General features: G+C 43.1%; 1 protein-coding gene across 2 annotated transcripts in view; it reads left to right on the top strand.

The window, feature by feature from the left end:
• Positions 1-18,468, top strand: part of MAML3 (mastermind like transcriptional coactivator 3) — a 404,537-nt gene that overhangs the window by 229,499 nt on the left and 156,570 nt on the right. For both annotated transcript variants that reach the window (XM_059378561.1, XM_059378555.1), the window contains exon 2: positions 7,169-8,716. In XM_059378561.1, the coding sequence (XP_059234544.1) occupies positions 7,169-8,716 (1,548 nt within the window). The remainder of the gene's footprint in view (positions 1-7,168; positions 8,717-18,468) is intronic.

The raw sequence follows: 18,468 nt of genomic DNA, 5'->3' as shown, positions 1-18,468 counted from the left end.
GTTTGATTGGAGCTGATCAAAATGACCAAAATGTGGTCTTTGAGCCTCTAAATTAGTTATAGCATCTGCAAACTGAAATTCCAATTCATCTTCAAGTCCTGGGAAATGGCTATATCTCTAATATGGTGAAGAAAGTTCACTCATGGTGTTGGTTGGTGAGTGAAAATCACTTAAAGCCTTTGTATGGAAATTCAGAATTCAGATATGAAAATATCCAGCATTTTGAGTTGACATACTTGTCAAAACATCTGACCGTGGTTAACGGCACACGATGTCAGTGGGTTTCAGTTTAAGTTTTCCTTTGCGCGATTCTCTTCCTGTGCTTTCTGGTTCTCTATACAGGTTCCCAGAATCCTTACGAGTTCTCAAAAATATTGAGGAGGGGACAGCTCACAAGCCCTTTCCAGCATCTTAAAGGAACTAAAATAAACTGGACATTTACTCAATAGTCATGAAAACGCTAGGCAGGCCAACATTTTCAAGTGTGTACTTTGGGGGATAATTCCATAAATTCAGTGTGGTCATTTGAGAGAGAGCTTTTAGCGGTCATTTCTATGTACAGTCGCATGAAGAAACAGGAAATTGGTTACAGGATGTGTATGAGAATGTCGTGCTCCTGACCCTGGACTTGTGGGAGGGGCTGTACAGGGTTGACTGTAGAGAAGGTAATGTCTAAACTGAATTGGGAAGGACAAATAGATTTGGTCAGGTGAAGAAGTTGGATAAGAGGGTATGTAACCTATGCAAAGTCCCAGAGAGACAGAGAATGAACACCGCATGTCCCGAGAACTGCAAATAATTACATGTAGCCAGAGATTTCGAGTTGATTGGCACTGGGGGCTGGGGACAGGTGGAAGGGAAGAAGGTTAGAGGTGTTCGTTAAGACGGGGGAGGCAAGTAAGCAGAGGTGAGGATCGAGTTGCGGAGGGCCTCTGTGCCGAAGTTAGGTGATGCTGAAGACAGAAAAATGTCAGGTGAGCAATGGATACAACCTGGTTCATTCACACTTTATAAAGAAAATTTACAGGCTCAGTGCAGAGAATCGGTTTGGAGGGGAGCAAGCAAGGCTGGGGCAGAGAGAGTCATTCGGGAGCTGCTGCAGAAATCACGAGAAGTGTTGACGATCTGAACGAATGCAGTGGCATTGGGGGTGGAAGATGAAAATAAAATTCTTAGATGATAAGAACAGAGAGTTCTTGAGGTTTAATTGGGTGTGGGTGGTGGGGAGAGGATGGGGATCAGGGATGATTCCTGAAAACAGTGCGAGAGCGCGTTCCGACGAGCAGCGTCAGAGTCCAGTGCCAGGGAGGGCGGCACAGCCAGGATGTTCCACCCCAGGTGAGGGTGCGGTGTGGGCTCTGCAGTCAGGCCTGAGTCCGAATTTAAACCTGGGCTGAGCCCCCTTCCACTTTTCCCTACCGCCCCCCTACCCTGGCTCTGTCATTTTGTAATCTCGCCTAATGTCACTATGCCTGAAGTTCCTTCTCCGTAAGATAGTTATAATAAACCCTGCTTTTTACAAGCATTAGGCGTAGGAGACAGGAATCTGATGGCTTACCCCAATGGCGTTCATCTTAAAGGGCTTCATTATTAATAGTAGTGTCATTTGCTTTCCTCCCAGGCTCCGCGACCCTGCCCAATTTCATACAAAATTAAGGACGGGGCAATATGAGGTTTTTGTTTTGTTTTGTTTTGTTTTGTTTTGTTTTGTTTATCTTACTAGCGCTGCTAAAAGCCGAAAGGCAGAAAGACTCTCTTCCATGGATATGCTGGCCCAGGGGACCCCTAAGAAACCCCTCTGTGTCAGCAGAGGCCTGGTGACCCTAGCTAGGGAACCCATCCCTATTGTGGGTATTATCTACCTCTCCCAAAACACTGACCTTTTCCCCATTGAGGCGGAAGACCAGCACATGACCTGCCCCCAAGGTTTCATAGGAGGATAAAATATCATCCTGGGTGAAAGTGCTTTATAACCCCAAAGGCAAAGGTATTCTTATTACTGCTGCGAGTGTCCTGTCAGCCCTCCCGAACTGTTCTGTCTCTCTCCGCCTCCCAATTTCTTTCTGTGTTTCTCAGTTCCTCTCTCCCCCTACCTCCATCCCCCCCCCCCTTTCTGTCTGTCTGTCTCTGTCTCCCACACGCACATACATGCACAGGACGGTTTCACAGAAACACATGCTATGAAGCCACGCTGTAGATGAGAGACTTATGCTGAAGCCATTCTGGAGGAGGACTTGTTTCCGTTGGAGGAACTGACACGTGACAGCGGCCCATATTGTCACAGGCATGGGATGCACAGCCTACTTCAGGCCCTGGCGCCATAGCCTCCCTTCATGGGAAAAAACATTGACGCGTAATAATAGTAATACAGGAACAAGGGAGCTGATGCTCAAGAGTTTCTGTGATTCTTCCACAGGGGCACAAATCACACTAAGAAGCTTCCAGCTTTGTAAGGCAGAAGGGCCAGGGACTTCCACAAGAGGAAGCCATTTGGGACGAGACTCTTACCTGAGTCCGTGGGTGGTCAAGGCTCACCAGGATACCCCTCTCTTCAGTTGGCCGTCCTGCTGACTGAGCAGAGCTCTCGAGAGTTCCTCGGCCTTCTCAAGCTCACAGGTTCTGTCTCTTCCTGCCGATTCGCCTTCTGTCTTCCAAAAGGGACATGAGAGACTTCGACTCACAGACCAGCCTCCTGTAGAGCAGACGATGATGAGACAGACAGTAGGGATGCTAAGATTGCTCTAACTATTTTGGACACAGCTAGACAAAACATAAAACCACAACATAGCATATTTGATGACGTCTTTCTTCTATTTCCAAATGTTGTATGTCAGGATACTGGCTCAAGGAGCCAGCAGTGGAGAATGCGAGGCCCTCAAGGGGAAGGAAATACTCAGCAGCTCCATTCAGGTCACATGCTGAAAATGCATTCGATTTGAACCTCCACAACCTAGTGCTACTCTAACAATCTAGAACACGAATGCATTAGCGCTCAGACTTAAGTTTGAATGGCAAATTTCATTTTTGTTGTCCATATTAAACAAACAAACAAAACTACACCAGATGCTTGGAAAATGTGAGGATTTTTGCCAGCTAAAGAAGGAACAGAAATATCATCCTTCTACCTATCTGTAGTTTGAAGGTTCAGGAAGTAATTGAGCTCACTTGCAGGTGGAACTACCGATATCACCGAATTTTAAAAGATAACAATAGCTAAGGCTTACCGTGGGGGCTTACCGTGGGGGCTTACCAGGTACCAGGCATGAAGCTAAGTGTTGTCCCTATTACTGCATTTAAGTTCATTCTTGCACTAACTCTACAAGCTAGACATTATTAACCCACTTTGCAGATGAGGAAAACAAAACGGAGGAGAAGTGAACTAAGTTTTCCAGGTTCCATTCATTCAAAAGACAGTGACTGACTATCAACTCTGCACTACTGGGGACCCAGTAGTGAACAAAACAGAAAAATCCCTTCCCTCATGTAACTCACTTTCTAATGGAGGGGATCATAGCTAACATGTGTTAAGTACCAGACAACATTTATATGTATTAATTCTTAGTTGGGGGGGCAGGGGGTGGTCTCGGGTTTGACCCCAGGCATTGTAACTACAGAGCCAGGGCTCCTGTTTCTTTCTGTATTACTGCCCAGTGTGCCTCACCCAGGTAGGCTCCCTCAGCTGGGAAGAGGTGAAACTTGGGCTCTCCAGCCAGATCTGTCCTTCAGCATGGTCTCAGGCACCACTCTTTACAGAGAAACAAACAGACCACTTGTCTTTATTTCCCCATCCTGCCCCATCTATTTCACAGCGAAAAACAGAATCAGGGATCTGAACTTTCTAAAATAAAGTCAGGTTCATTTTTAAAATATATTTTTTTCAACATCGCTTCAGATGGTGCCAAGAGCCCCAAATCTTCGTTTCTTTAGGACCTGAAGCTGTGATATTTGAACTTGCTGCTGGTGCACTGGAGCTACATTCAGGTATCTGCCATACTTGTGTTCAGAACTACAGTTCCCAGGGCTGTTCAATAAATAACAAAATTTTCTAGCAGTTTCCACCTCATACGATGGATCGATCTTCTTTGAAGTCAAATGCCATTGTGTCCTGGTGAGGCCCTTGTTTTCAGCAAGGCTGGGGTTCTACCAGTGACTGGTAGAAGTGACTGCACACAGTGTTTGGTGTTGTGATTAAAAATATAAGATTGAGGAGGAAGCATGAGACTGGATTTTTACTCAAGGACTTTTTCTGTTGACTTTGGAAGTGGAATTCTCTGCTTATGAGAGAACAGCAATAAAGTGGCCCTGCGTAGGATCCCCCACATCATCTGCAGATTGGTTTTATTATAGGTAGCGCTCCTTGAGAGCCTTGGCAGTTCCACGTGTGAGCGCTGAAGAACAGGGTCCAGGGGAATTCGGCTCCTCTCTTCCTCTGCTTCTGTGGTGCACTGTGCCCTTTGCAGGAATAGGAGAGTGCGCACGTGGATGACTCTTCTGCCTCTTCTCTGCTCCCCGTGTCCTCCTGCCTTCCACCTTCCACTCTGTGAAGTTACTAACTGCCCCCCACTTCTAACCTGAGTTAGTCTTCTTTGGTCATTCGGCAGGCACTCCCTCAGTACCTAACCTATGCCAAGCTCTTTGACCCGAGCCCCACACACTGGCCCCTCGCCGGCAGAAAGGAAGGGGGCAGACGGATGAATTAGGTTCATGGTTAATAAATCCATAGAGTTAACGAGAGTTTCTTAACTGGACTTACCTGAGAAGTCCAGTTACGTGGACGCAACATGCCAGGGTTCTCCAGGCTAGAGTTCCCATTACCAGTGAACCTCAGTTCCTGGGTCGTAGTTAAGTTCCAGTGGTGAATATTCCCACAGAACAGGAAAGCAAAGGCACCACAACCTGCAGACTCCTGCTGCACAAGTTCCCCACCAGGGAGGTCTGGGTCTGCTTTGACCTGCTACTTTTTGAGCAAAAACTCTTGTAGCCTCAGGGATCTGCCCAAAAGGCTGGGTGGTGGTCCTTTGCCTGAGCTAGAGGAGAAACACACAGCTTCATCCATCACAGGTCATGCGCACTGGGGCCCTCTATTTGATTGCACATTTATTGCTAGCAATCTATGCAAACATGAGCTTTCCTATAAATAAGCCGGATGCACATGTGCACATGTACACACACACACACACACACACACACACACACAAAGTCAGATATGCCTCATGGTCAGTGGAGCTGCCTCCTGCTCTGATTAAAACTCACCTCTTTCAACTCCTGAATTAGACAATAGAATTAATCATTCAGTTTGCCATTATTGATTAACTACTGCTATGAACCCAAACACTAGATGGGGCCCCCATGGATACGCAGTAAGCAAATCAGTCAGAGCCTTCTTGGAGCTCACTAAAGAGACACCCAAGAAACTGCCCCAAAGTATGGTAGGAGCTCTAAATGGGGAAGTGGAGTGTGCTGGAAAAACTCATTCCAGGATATCCAACCCAGTGTAGGCAGGTCAAAGAAGGTACCTGATGTAGCTGGAGGGGGAAAAGATGTAAGTTTTCCTAGAGGAAGGGAAGTCTACGATACAATCTGAAGGATGGTTAGCTGTTAACCCGAGGGAGGGGAGAAGTTTGTTCCAAGAAAAGAAACAACATGGACAATGCCCTGGAGGTGGGAGGAAGCTTGGCACATCTAAGAAACTGAAAAACTTTCAAGGGAGTTGATAGAAAATGTTTGGCAGGGAACAAGGAGGTAACGCTGAACAGAGAAGCAGAAACCAGGTGAAGCAGGCTCAGATTGGATTTCAAACCAAAGGCAATGGAAACCATTACAGAGCTATAAACAGGAAAAGCTATATATTTCTTGAAAGAGCTGGCCGCATAGAGAATAGATTGTTGGAGAGCAAAGCAACAAATACAGGAACAGATGAAAGAATAATGGAGGATGAATGGAGGCAAGGCAAGGAGGCCAGTTAGAAGTACTGCAACAGTCTAGGCAGATAAAATGGTATCCTGGCCTCGGATAGTGGCAGTGAGGCAGATAAAATGGTATCCTGGCCTCGGATAGTGGCAGTGAGGTTGGAGTTGAGTGGGCATATTCGAGGGATATGTTAGAGGTGGAATCCATAGGACCTGGTGATATGGTGATGGGAGACATTTTGAGAGGAAAGCTCAGGTTTCCGGTTCGGGGAAGTGAGTAGATACTGAGTCGGGAACTGGGTGGATGCTGAGATGGGGAGCATGGTTGAGGATCATGTTTGATAATGAGCTTCCTGTTGAGACATGCTGAGTTTTACATGCCTATGAAACAACCAGGAAGAGGATGCTGAGGTAGTAGACCTCCACAGGGAAGACTGGACTGGGTACATTGTTAACAGGGTCATCAGCCTAGAGAGGATGATTGAAGCTGTTGAAGGCCGTAATCACGTAGGCAAGCATGTAGAATGGGCAGGAACAAAAGCTGACAAGCAAACAATGAGGAATTCCATCATTTAGAAAGAACGAAGACCACACATGCCCCTGAGAAAGAGCAGACGGAGAGAAAAAAGGAAATCCAGGAATATGTGATAGCATGGAAAACAATGGAAGCATGCTTTTGGAGCAGAGCAGGCTGCATCACGAGGTGCTGGGCGGTCAAGTAAATAAGAACTGAAGAGAAGTTGTGGGTTGTGTCAACCGTTAGTCTTCATTTCTGCACTATTCAGTAAACGTTAAATTCCATATGCTTAGAGGATTTTTAGTGTTTTTAAAAATATTGTTGATTTAATTCCTTGATGTCTTCAGTTAAGAGGTGAGAAAAGTTAACGATAGGTATTAACATCTTTCTCAAGTATAACACATTTGGGGACAAGTCTCACATTTTGTGTTGCTTTAGAAAATAATAATGGATGATTCTCAGCTGTTAAGAGAAGTATTGCCTTTAACTCTCTTTTCCTTTGTTCCCCATCCTCCAATCTTGATTTTGTTTTCTATCTCTTAGCCTCATGAGCTCTTCTTTTGGACAAAACCTTTTCCCACAGAGTTTGAAGCCTGGCCACTCTTGAAATTAGACATAGAACTTCTTTCCCATGTGTGATAAAGCATTTAAAAGTTAGTTCACAGCAGTCATACATCACCTTGCTCAAATAGTGAATGATGACTTGGAGATTTACTCACCCTCTTTCTTTTTTCTTTCCCAGCTCCAGGAGACTGTGAAAAGGAAGTTGGAAGGAGCTCGATCACCACTTAATGGAGACCAGCAGAATGGTGCTTGCGATGGGAGTTTTTCTCCAACAAGCAAGAGAATACGAAAGGACATTCCTACAGGAATGGAAACCATCAACATGCCACTGCCTTCAGCTTCTCCTCTTCACCAACTTGACCTGAAGCCTTCTTTGCCCTTGCAGAATAGTGGAACTCACACTCCTGGGCTTCTAGAAGATCTAAGTAAGAATGGTAGGCTTCCGGAGATCAAACTTCCGGTCAATGGTTGCAGTGACCTGGAGGACAGCTTCACCATCCTGCAGGGCAAGGACCTCAAACAAGAGCCTCTAGATGACCCTACTTGCATAGACACATCAGAAACATCTCTTTCAAATCAGAACAAGCTATTCTCAGACATTAACCTGAATGATCAGGAGTGGCAAGAGTTAATCGATGAGTTGGCCAACACTGTTCCTGAAGATGACATACAGGACCTGTTCAACGAAGACTTTGAGGAGAAAAAGGAGGCCGAATTCTCACAGCCGGCAACGGAGACCCCTCTCTCCCAGGAGAGTGCCAGCGTGAAGAGCGACCCCTCTCACTCTCCTTTTGCACACGTCTCCATGGGCTCTCCGCAGGCGAGGCCCTCCTCTTCGGGCCCTCCCTTTTCTACTGTCTCCACGGCCACAAGTTTACCTTCTGTGGCCAGCACTCCCGCAGCTCCAAACCCTGCCAGCTCACCAGCAAACTGCGCTGTCCCGTCCCCTCAGACCCCGAACCAAGCCCACACTCCAGGCCAAGCCCCACCGCGGCCTGGGAACGGTTATCTCCTTAATCCCGTAGCAGTGCCCGTGGCTGGTCCTGCAGCGGGCCCTGTGGCTGTGGCTAGCTCTGACCTGTCCCCTGCGGAGCAGCTCAAGCAGATGGCAGTGCAGCAGCAACAGAGGGCCAAACTCATGCAACAGAAGCAGCAGCAGCAGCAGCAGCAGCAGCAACAACACTCAAACCAGACTTCTAGTTGGTCTCCCTTAGGGCCCCCGTCCAGCCCCTACGGAGCAGCTTTCGCTGCAGAAAAACCAAATAGCCCAATGATGTACCCCCAAGCCTTTAACAACCAAAACCCCATAGTGCCTCCCATGGCCAACAACCTGCAGAAGACAACAATGAATAACTACCTCCCGCAGAACCACATGAATATGATCAATCAGCAGCCAAATAACTTGGGTACCAACTCCTTAAGCAAACAGCACAATATTCTTACCTACGGCAACACTAAGCCTCTGACCCATTTTAATGCAGACTTGAGTCAGAGGATGACCCCCCCGATGGCCAACCCCAACAAAAACCCTTTGATGCCCTACATCCAGCAGCAGCCACCCCCACCGCCCCCGCCACAGCAGCCGCCACCCCCGCCCCCGCCGCCACCACAGCTCCAAGCTCCCCGGGCGCACCTGAGCGAGGAGCAGAAGCGCATGCTTCTCATGAAGCAGAAAGGAGTGATGACTCAGCCCATGGCTTACGCCGCGCTTGCTTCCCACGGTCAGGTAGGTGTGAAAGTGAGTGGCACCTTGAGCAGTGCCGGTGGTGCATTTCAGACCCGGGATGGGGGACTGTGCGCGCTCCGGTGGCTGCGGCCTTTCCTTACCTGCGGGCAGAATCCTTCCCGTGCAACCTCTTGGCCTTGGCCAGGCTTAGGTTTTGGTTTTGGTTTGGTTTGGTTTGGTTTCTCCCTTTCTCCTAAGAGATGGAAAAGGTTGGTATCATAGACTTTCCTGTCTTTGAATGTCTGGGAGTCAAACTTCTATTATTGCTGCCGGCAGATAAAGATGCAGAAATGACAATCAAGTTCTCGCTCGAGAGAGGCAGGCCATAGAGGTCACAGGGTAAAACGTGCTGCTCGTTCTGTGGCTTCTCTCCCAGGTCATAGAGGCTTAACCTCAGGGTGGGAGTGAGAGTGGAGCGTTTAGGGATCGCCGCAGCAGTTTCATAAGGTCCTAAACCATCTCCGCCTTATCTGACTGAATTGTGAATAATGGAGCCATGGATTGTTGATGGTTAAATGTGGGAGTGTTGTCTGTAGTTTCAAAGTGGAGGATAGATTTCTGTAGGACCATTCCGCCCTTAAGCATTGGCTGCGGGACTAGCACAATTAGAAGTTGTTTCAACATGGCGTGACTAGGAAGTGCAATAAAGCCTTCGCGATGCATTCCCCTCTCACTCAGGAAAAGCTGATGGTGGATCTATCTTAGTGCTGGATCAAAATAAATTCTCCTCTGTCCCACTGTCTTTCTTCAGGACATCCTGGTTTAGGGATGTAGGGCCCTCAGTGATCTATGGGAAAAATGAGCGGCAACCTGTTGGGGTGTGAATCCTTACTGACAAGCATTCAGTCCCCTCATCCTCCCCCCCACCCCCAGCAAGCTGCTTATCTACCTTGCAGGAGTGGGGAAATGCACTATTCTGCCTGTTCTCCAAACATGGGTTAATTGACCAGAGCCACCCTTTCATTACCAGTGGCTGTGTTGTGCCTCAGTCCTCTCAGGAGTCTGACATTTGCCTGTAGGTTGGGGATTTTGCAGAAAATTCTTTGCTGTCAGGGCTTTCACGTGCAAACAGGTTCTAACTAGTGCTTGGGTGTGTGTCCACAGACGATGCATTAGAAGCCCTGGGAAGTACTATGGGCTGATCTTAGATCACTGTTTGCATCTCCTGGTTCAGTTCCGCCGCCCTGCCCTACCCCACCCCCAGAGCTTGATGGGGGCTGTAGAGCAGGAGGTGGTGTTGGCCTGCAGAGACAGGCCTGGGCTCTGTGGCTTGATTCTTGTCCTTCACAGCCTTCCAAGCCCCAAACCTCACAGTGGAGTCTTGTCTTCACATGCCAGCCAGCTCCAAAGAAATTCTGTCTGGAGGAATAAAAATATAGCTTGGTTTATACCAGCTGTAATCAGTAGCTTGGTAGAAAAACAGCACTGAAATGTGAGCTTTTATGTTTTATCTTGGTTTCATTTAAAAAAAAAAAAAAGCACCATTGGAAAATGCAACATTTTATACACTTCAATATTAAGTTTCAAAGGAGGCAAAAATACAGGCAACACACAGGGATGTTTGTTGTAGCCCAGACACGTCAGGGCTTTATGAGATCACAAGCTGTCGGAATGGTCTATTGGTAATCTTAATACAAATTGTGCTGCTACATTTGCTGTTTTTACCGTGAAGTATTTCCTCCGAGCCAGACCAAAGATGATTAATTCCAACTCACAGACTCTGCAGACATGCGGGTGCAGTGTGAAGCCATCCTCACTCCCCACCCTCAATAAATGTCTTTTGAAATTTGCTAACTTGGGACAAAGTTCTTGTCTTTGCTGGAACATGAATTTTAAAGGTACTCATTTCAGGTCCTTATGCTTGCCTAACTACGAGTAACCGAAGCCCTGAGCTGCAGAGGTCATGTTTTGAAAGGACTCAGTCAAGTGTAGAAACAAAAGTGATGGTTTTCTGGATTAAATCTCTGGGCTCCTCCTCTTTTCCTTCCATCTCACGAGGTACTTTCAGGGTGGACAGAATCTGCCTTTTGGAGGCCTTATTAGAATAATCACTTCTTAACCTCAAAAAGAACCATCAAGCAAAAGCACACTTTTTAATGAAATATTAACTCACCACTGTTTGAAACAAGCTTCAAAATACATATATAAACATGTGAATATCTTTCTGCAAACATCCCATTTATTTCATGCTTTCATCTGATTGTGGAGCAGTATTTACATAGCTCTCAGAATAGTTAATTACACTATATGCGAGTACATTGCACAAATACGAGCTCAAATTACAGGCAAGATATAAAATATAATTATACATAGGTGTAGTTCAAATTTGTTTTCTGCTGTTGCTAGTGAAAATTCACTTTACTCTTTGTTGGCCACAAGGACCATGATCAACACTTAGTTTTAATGATTGACTTGAATACCAAAGCCAATAATACGGAAACATTTATTTCAAAGTGATTATCTTATACAGATGTTTACTTGATTGGGATGTTTGCAGACAATGACATTTCTTTCAGAAGATGCCATTTCTCACTTACCTGGATATTTTCTTAAGGAGGGAACCAAAAACTAGAAACAAAAAAAGGCTTATTTCAAAATTTCAAGTATGTTTTATCGAGTAATGTGACTACTCAGAATTTACATCTTATTCCTTATAATTAGAAAATTAAACAAAGATTTATGTACAAAGACTGTGCTCATGGTAATGAAAAAAGCTTATGGTAATGAGAAACAGGAACCAAAATAAATATTTTGGAAAAATAGATAATGTATACAAAAATCATGATATTAATAAGTGATTTATCACATAGAAATGCTCATAAGGTGAGCAAAATAATCAGATCATACCATAGCTTGTATGTTACAGTCCAGGTTGTATTTTTTGATATGTGTAGAAAAATATTAAATAACTAAAATATTAGGAGCGGTATTTTGGGTTGGTAAAATTGTGATTATTATCTTCTTCTTACACTTTACTAAATTTTCTAAATTTTCTATCATGTATGTATGTTAATTCTACCATCAGGAAAAATACCTATTTTTTTAGGAAAAAGAATTCTTAACGTTTTAAGCAAAAAACCATTTTAAGGCACGCCTGGGTGGCTCAGTGGGTTAAGCCTCTGCCTTTGGCTCAGGTCATGATCTCAGGGTCCTGGGATCAAGCCCTGCATGGGGCTCTCTGCTCAGCAGGGAGCCTGCTTCCCACCTCCCACCCCCACCTGCTTCTCTGTCTACTCTGTCTGTCAAATAAATAAATAAAATCTTAAAAAAAAAAAGAGAGAGAGAAACATTTTAAGCAAAGAAAATTCCCTGTTGTTGTTTTTTTTATGCTCCACTAATTCTTTTTTAAAAATCCTTACTTATCCACTTTGTCGGTTGGATTGAGGTGATGCCGTTATTTTCTATTAATTTGCGTATATTATTTGTGAATTCCTCCCTGCTTCTAGAGATAGTTATAAAACCCACTCTGCACACTCACTCTCTTTTCCTTTCTCTTTCCACATCCTCTTTTACTTCTTTTCTTAATTCCCATCAAATTTCAGCTAAAACAGTGACGGTGAAGCAATCAATAAAATTTCCACCAGTACAAGCTTCAGAATCTTCTCTGGGTTATGTTCTTCTATTATTTCTTTGATCTTTTTCTTCTTTCCATTTTCTTCTTTCTTTCTTTTCACTCTCTGGAACTTCATATACTGGGCTTTCTTGATTTCTCTTTAATTTTTAAAATTTGTGTTTCTGAATTGAAATAACCAGAACTTACTTTGGTCAGGTCTGTTATCTTTTTCTAATCTCATTTCTCAAAGACAGGATCTCTCTGTTTCTCTCTTTCCTTTCACTCCTTCCCACTGCCTCTGTATGTCTCTCTCTCTCTGTTTTTGCAGTTTTTTCATGGTACCTAACACTGTGTCTTCAACATAACCGTGTTTAATAAATCATTAAACATGGCAATTATCAAAGTTCAAGCCAAAAATATGTTTACTTGATGATCAGCTCCAGTGGAGAGAGCATTAGCAAAAATAACACAGAGCTGTTTTTGAGATCAAATAGAAGAACCGGAAAGACAGGTCTAAAAAGAATCCTTTGATAGGAGGTGGTTATCTTGAACCAATAGAACAACAATGAGATTGCTGGGAGAGCAAACCCAGTCTCTGTGTCTGACAAACAAAAAAACAATGGAACAACCATGTAAGAAGTAAACCAAAAGCAAATGACTGCTTGCTGGTCAAAGAAGGTGACAGGGATACCCGAAGCCCAAAAATAATTCCTGTATGCAATAGTGGAAAGCGAATAATTTCCAAAATGTGATGTCAATTTTTAGTAGTTCCTCTCTTAGGACTAGATAGATTATAGACTACTGTGCTGCTGTATTCTTTACATGTGTGTTTGCTCTGTATGGCTGTGTATACCACAGTGAAGCACGTATGCTCGTATTTTGTAGAATATTTTCCCCTTTCAATTTTATTTTACCGAAATATGTTGGGTACCATGTGAGGTATATTATTTTGAGCTTTTTAGCCATAAAATCTCCACGAAAAGAACAGAGCTGTGGTATTCATAGTCATCCTGGAAATCTCTTTAAAGATACATTTTCCTTAACTTTAAAAACCTGGAGCCCCTTTGTTAGTTTCTTTAAAATATATTTATTTTATTCAAATAATAAATGACATAGTTTTGAAAATTAAGTAATACTACAAGGCTTCTGAGGAGAAACAGCAGTCCACTGCTTCATGCCCTCCGTTCTTACATTGTTTTCTCTTATTTATCTCCCTCAACTGCTGGTTCTCAATTTGTCAGTGATTTGATTCTGTAGAAGAGGATTTAACCTGCTTATACTACCTCCTCACAGACATAACCCGCACACACAGAGTCTCTCTCTTTCTCTTCCCTAAACTCTCAGTATAACTAGATATATCACAGATTATGATTTTAAAGTATTCCCTATTTACATGAGTGGCTTTTGCATATCACATCGCAGTATGTAGTATACTATGATTCTAGTTCCTTTCCTAGACAACTTTTGGTTTTTCTTAGAATTAGTAATAGCCTCTTTTTTTTTTTTTTAATCGGTGCTGTCCTTACACCTACCTTCAATCCATCCTCAGACTTGTCCGACTCTGTAAAACTCGAGATAGGATCAAACATCAAATAATCTATTTTTCTTTTATTTTCTTTCCTTTTTTTTTCTCTCTCCCTCTTCTCTTCTCTCTTTCTCTTCCTTGATCTTTCTTTCTTTCCCTCACTGTTTCCCCTGAAGGTTTATATCCTCTTGTTCCAGTCTTCTTCTACCTGTAGTCTTCTTGGTCTGCTACTTAAGTGAAATACTGCAACCGCCCCGCACTATTATTCATGGAATGTTTCACTCCTCTCCAGGTCGCATTACCTGTTTTCTTGATCCCTCTCCCCCTCTTTCTTGGCTTAGTCCCTCAAATTGCTAAAGCACATCCTCAGAGCTTCTTCAGAAAAGGTGCTCAAGAGATTGTTTTTTAATAAAAGCTATTTTTGAAGATAACTTTATCCTCACGTGTTATTGAGAGTTTGCCAGATCTAGAATTATAGTTAAGAAACTTTCAGTCAGGGGGCACCTGGGTGGCTCAGTGGGTTAAAAAAGCCTCTGCCTTGGGCTTGGGTCATGATCCCAGGGTCCTGGAATCGAGCCCCGCATCGGGCTTTCTGCTCAGTAGGGAGGCTGCTTCCTTTTCTGCCTCTGCTGCCTCTCTGCCTACTTGTGATCTCTGTCAAATAAATAAATAAAATCTTAAAAAAAAAAAAAAAAGAAACATTCAGTCAGAATTTCAAAGACATTTCTTCAAGATCCTGTGGCTTATCATACTGTTAAAAAATCTAGTGAAATTTGGATTCTTCTACTATGTGTGTGACCGTTTTTTTTCTTACTCTGAGAGCTTTTCAAATCTCTGTATTCCTGAAATTTCATAATGATACGCCTTAATGTAACCATTTTTCATTCACTGTGTCTCTGTGCTTGCTACTATGAGCTTTTTCTTTAAAAATCTGGAAGAGTATCCTAAAGATATGTTCTTGTGTTATTTCTTTGATTATTTCTCCCTTCCTTTTTCTCTATGTTTAACTTTCTGGAAATTCTATTCATCATATATTGGACGTCCTGGATTATTCTCTAATTTTCATATCTTTTCAACTTTCTGTATCTTTGTCCTTTTGTTCTATGTTCTGTAGGATTCCTTAACTTTATTCTCCAACTCGAAAATTAAAATATTTCATTTTATTTCACATTTCAAATTTCCAGAAGTTCTTTCTTGTTCTCTGATTTACCCTTTTTGATCTAAGGTTATTATCATTTAAATCAAATTCATTAAATTAAGTAAGTTTTCTCATGCTCTCTGCTTTGTCTCTTTCTCGCAGGCACCCTTTCCCCATATGCTCATTTGATTTTTCTTTCTTTCATGTTAGAAGCTTTTCTCAAATGTCTAATTATTTTAAGAATGAGATATCATATAGCTAATTAGTTGCTCTCCAGGCTTACACGGGGCTTGTCATATGTGTGGCTTTGCTATAGCGGGATTGGGCTAGAACCCAGCCATTTCACTGTGTCTATAGATTTTTTTCCGCCCTGTGGCCAGTCAAAAAAGACTCCTTCAGTCTCACTGGCTTTTTGGAGCTGAGCAGAAGAAGGGAGTTGGGATGATGAGGAGTGTTTCACTAAATGCTAAATGCTATGTAGACTTTCATTTAATCTCCTATGTAGACTTTCATTTATATATCAGCTCACCCTCAGCTATGACTGGGATCCAGAATTCCAAAGACTTGCGACTTCATCTCTCTGTCAAGTTGTGCACCTTCCTTCTTCCAGTCTGGGGGAGTATATCTGGTCCACCTCTTAATTATACAGGACTTTAACCAATTTTCCTTTTGTGCACACCCCACCTCCCACCCTGGTATTTAGAGGTCCTTCTAATTTCTGAGAATTTATAGCATTCTTTGGCTTGAATCGTCTTGCTTTATTTTTGGTTTCCCCTACTGCAGGCTTAGATTTAGCTTTCTCTAAGCTGCTAATTGTTTACCACTCAACCATCTGATTTTCATCTTCAGAATTTTGTTGATACCCTTCAATTGCTATTGCTCTCTCCCATCTTCTTTGTTCTTGAATGTTTAGTCATTTTTAGCCCTTTATTTTCATTGTTATGGGGCATTTGAGGAAGCCGAGATAAATGTGGGTGATCAGCCTACCAGAGGCTCCCTCAGTGACTTTCAACATTTTTCTATCTGAATATCGAATATTGTCTAAAATTAAAATTTATGTTTTACAGCAAATTTCACATTATTGCTTCAAACATTTTGGACTTTAATGGAGCTGGTGTCATAAAACCTAAAGTGTTCCCTTATTATAAAATTTACATATGTCAAATAAATATGTTTGAAAGGACAGCAGTGTCAACACGATCATCCTGCTTCTTTAAAATAAGATCTCGTGATTATAATCATTGAATAGTTTTCAGAATCTTGAAAATATTGACTTACTTCAAGGACTATAAAAACAATTTAGGTTCCATGACCCTGACAAAGCCAATAGTATCTGGCAGCTCAGATGCAAGGTAAAATATTGACAGAACACTCATCACTGACTGAATCCAGGGCCTCCTAGCTGAGGGGAAACCAGTGGGCGAAGTGCTACAAAAATCCAGGTAATAAATGAAATGTTCATATTGATAGGTATAATAAGTCATTTCCTTACACACACTGGCATATTTTGAAAATCCTGATTGATGATCTGTCAGAGTCTTAGAAATATGAGGCTAAGAGTAAACAGCAGAAAAGAAAAAGTTTCAGGAATTTATTTTATGATAGTTTTGTGCAAGAAAGAGGTTTAATTGGCACCCTATGAGAATACCCTTTAAAGGTTTCATGGGACAAGAGTATTCTTGCTTAACTAGAGAGCTTATACCCCAACAATCAGTGGTTCTAAAGCTTTTGGGGGGCCCAAGAATCATCTGGGGAAATTGTTCAAGATGCAGATAGTCAGACTCTGCTGCCAAATACTCAGGTTCTGTAGGTCTGGAATGGGGCCTGGGAGTGTCCTTTTTAATGAAACCATCACCACTACGGTTTTCTAATGGAGATGTTGTGTGTAAGACAACTCTGAATCTGCAATTAAAGCAGCCTATGTTTATTTCACAGTCAATATTTATATATGCTTAAATATGGCATAAATATTTTCTGTGGAACTATAAACTTTGTAGGTTCTAAGACTTGCATTGTTTCAGGCAAGATGGGAAAATTAGTTTACTGTGCAGTTAATGGATTTGTCTTAGGAAAGAGTGAAATTTTTTAAGAGATCAAATCTTGTAGATTCTAGCTGTGTTTTGTGAATCATAGAATTACTCCTGTTGATTTTCTTAAGAACACAAAGCGTTGTGTCCTTGTTTCCACCATGACCTCCAGTTCCACCAGGGTGAAGGGTGGAGTGTCCTTTGTCTCTCCAAGAGACAGTTGGCTATCTGTCCATGCCTCTGCTTCAGGACCAACAGAGAACATGGCCCTGTGTCCTCAGGACCTATAGGAAGAGACACTCTGTTATAGAAGGGAAGAACTCACTTAAGCTTCCTTTGGGCCTCTTAGGGGATATCCTCCGTGGGGCAAGAATGCTAACCTACACATCAGTAGAGCCACAACTCTGCTGTTCCATATTCTGACACTGTTCTGTCAAGGATAGAATTCAGGCACTTTTCCCAGGTGTTCCTGAGCTTTGGGAAGGTTCTGGAAGCCTAATTTCATTCTCCTTCCTGAGTTTGACATTCCCTTCCTTTCAAGGTCATTCACTGCATCCATGACCCCTGTCCAGTGCCTCCCAATGGATATCCAGTGCATTCGCCCATCAGAGAGTAGGTCTGGCTTTGTTGTTTACCTGGCAGGAATCTATTAGCCTAAAGGTCTGTCACAAGTGTGGAAAATTGTGAAACTTGACCAAGCAACTTCTCCCTGTGTATATTCACTTCTAAAATTCTAAATATTGGAGACTAAAAAGAGATACTAGAATATCATCATCTACAGTGTCCCACAATGTGCATTCTGGTCAAGGAGACAAGGAGGCACACAGGTTAAGTCAATACCAGGCAGCAAGTGGTTAAGTGCCACTAAAAAATTCTACATTAGGGATTATGGGCAGAGAGAAGGCAGGTCAGTATAGCCTGGAGTAGAAAAGAGCAGCTTCCATGGGGAGATAAGCTTTGAGTAGACCACGAATGACCAGGAGGAGTTAGGTTGGATGGTGAGTGAGTGGAAGGGCGTTCTCCTTCAAGCAAAGGGTTGTTCCTTAAGTGGGCACAGTGCAAACGGTAACCAGGCTGGGGAGAGAGGTTCGTGTTGGGGAACAGTTTGGTGAAAGGCATGGGAGGACACTTAGGGGACTTTCTACCCTTTCTAATTTGAGATTGTAAGAATCTGTCTGGATGCGTCCTTTACAATTTAAGGGAAAATGGACGCAGCAGTAACTGAAAGAGAAATAACAGAACTTGGTGATTAACTATGTGACAAGAAGGGAGAGAAGGGAGGGAGGCAGGGAGAGGGAGAAGCTGACTCGGCATTGAGCAGGGAGCCAGACTCGGGGCTCAGTCCTAGAACCCTGAGGTCACGACGTGAACCAAAGGCAGATCTTAACCAACTAAGCCTCCCAGGTGCCCCATGAATCAAATATTTATGATCATAAGATTAAATACTGGGGCGGTATAATCATTTCTGAAAGATGACAAGCGGGTCATATATGAATCTAAATATCAGAT

Source organism: Mustela nigripes, chromosome 1 (genome assembly GCF_022355385.1).
Source record: "Mustela nigripes isolate SB6536 chromosome 1, MUSNIG.SB6536, whole genome shotgun sequence".
NCBI classification, from domain to species: domain Eukaryota; kingdom Metazoa; phylum Chordata; class Mammalia; order Carnivora; family Mustelidae; genus Mustela; species Mustela nigripes.
The sequence above is the reverse complement of the archived record's forward strand: the minus strand, read 5'-3'. Positions and strand labels throughout refer to the sequence as shown.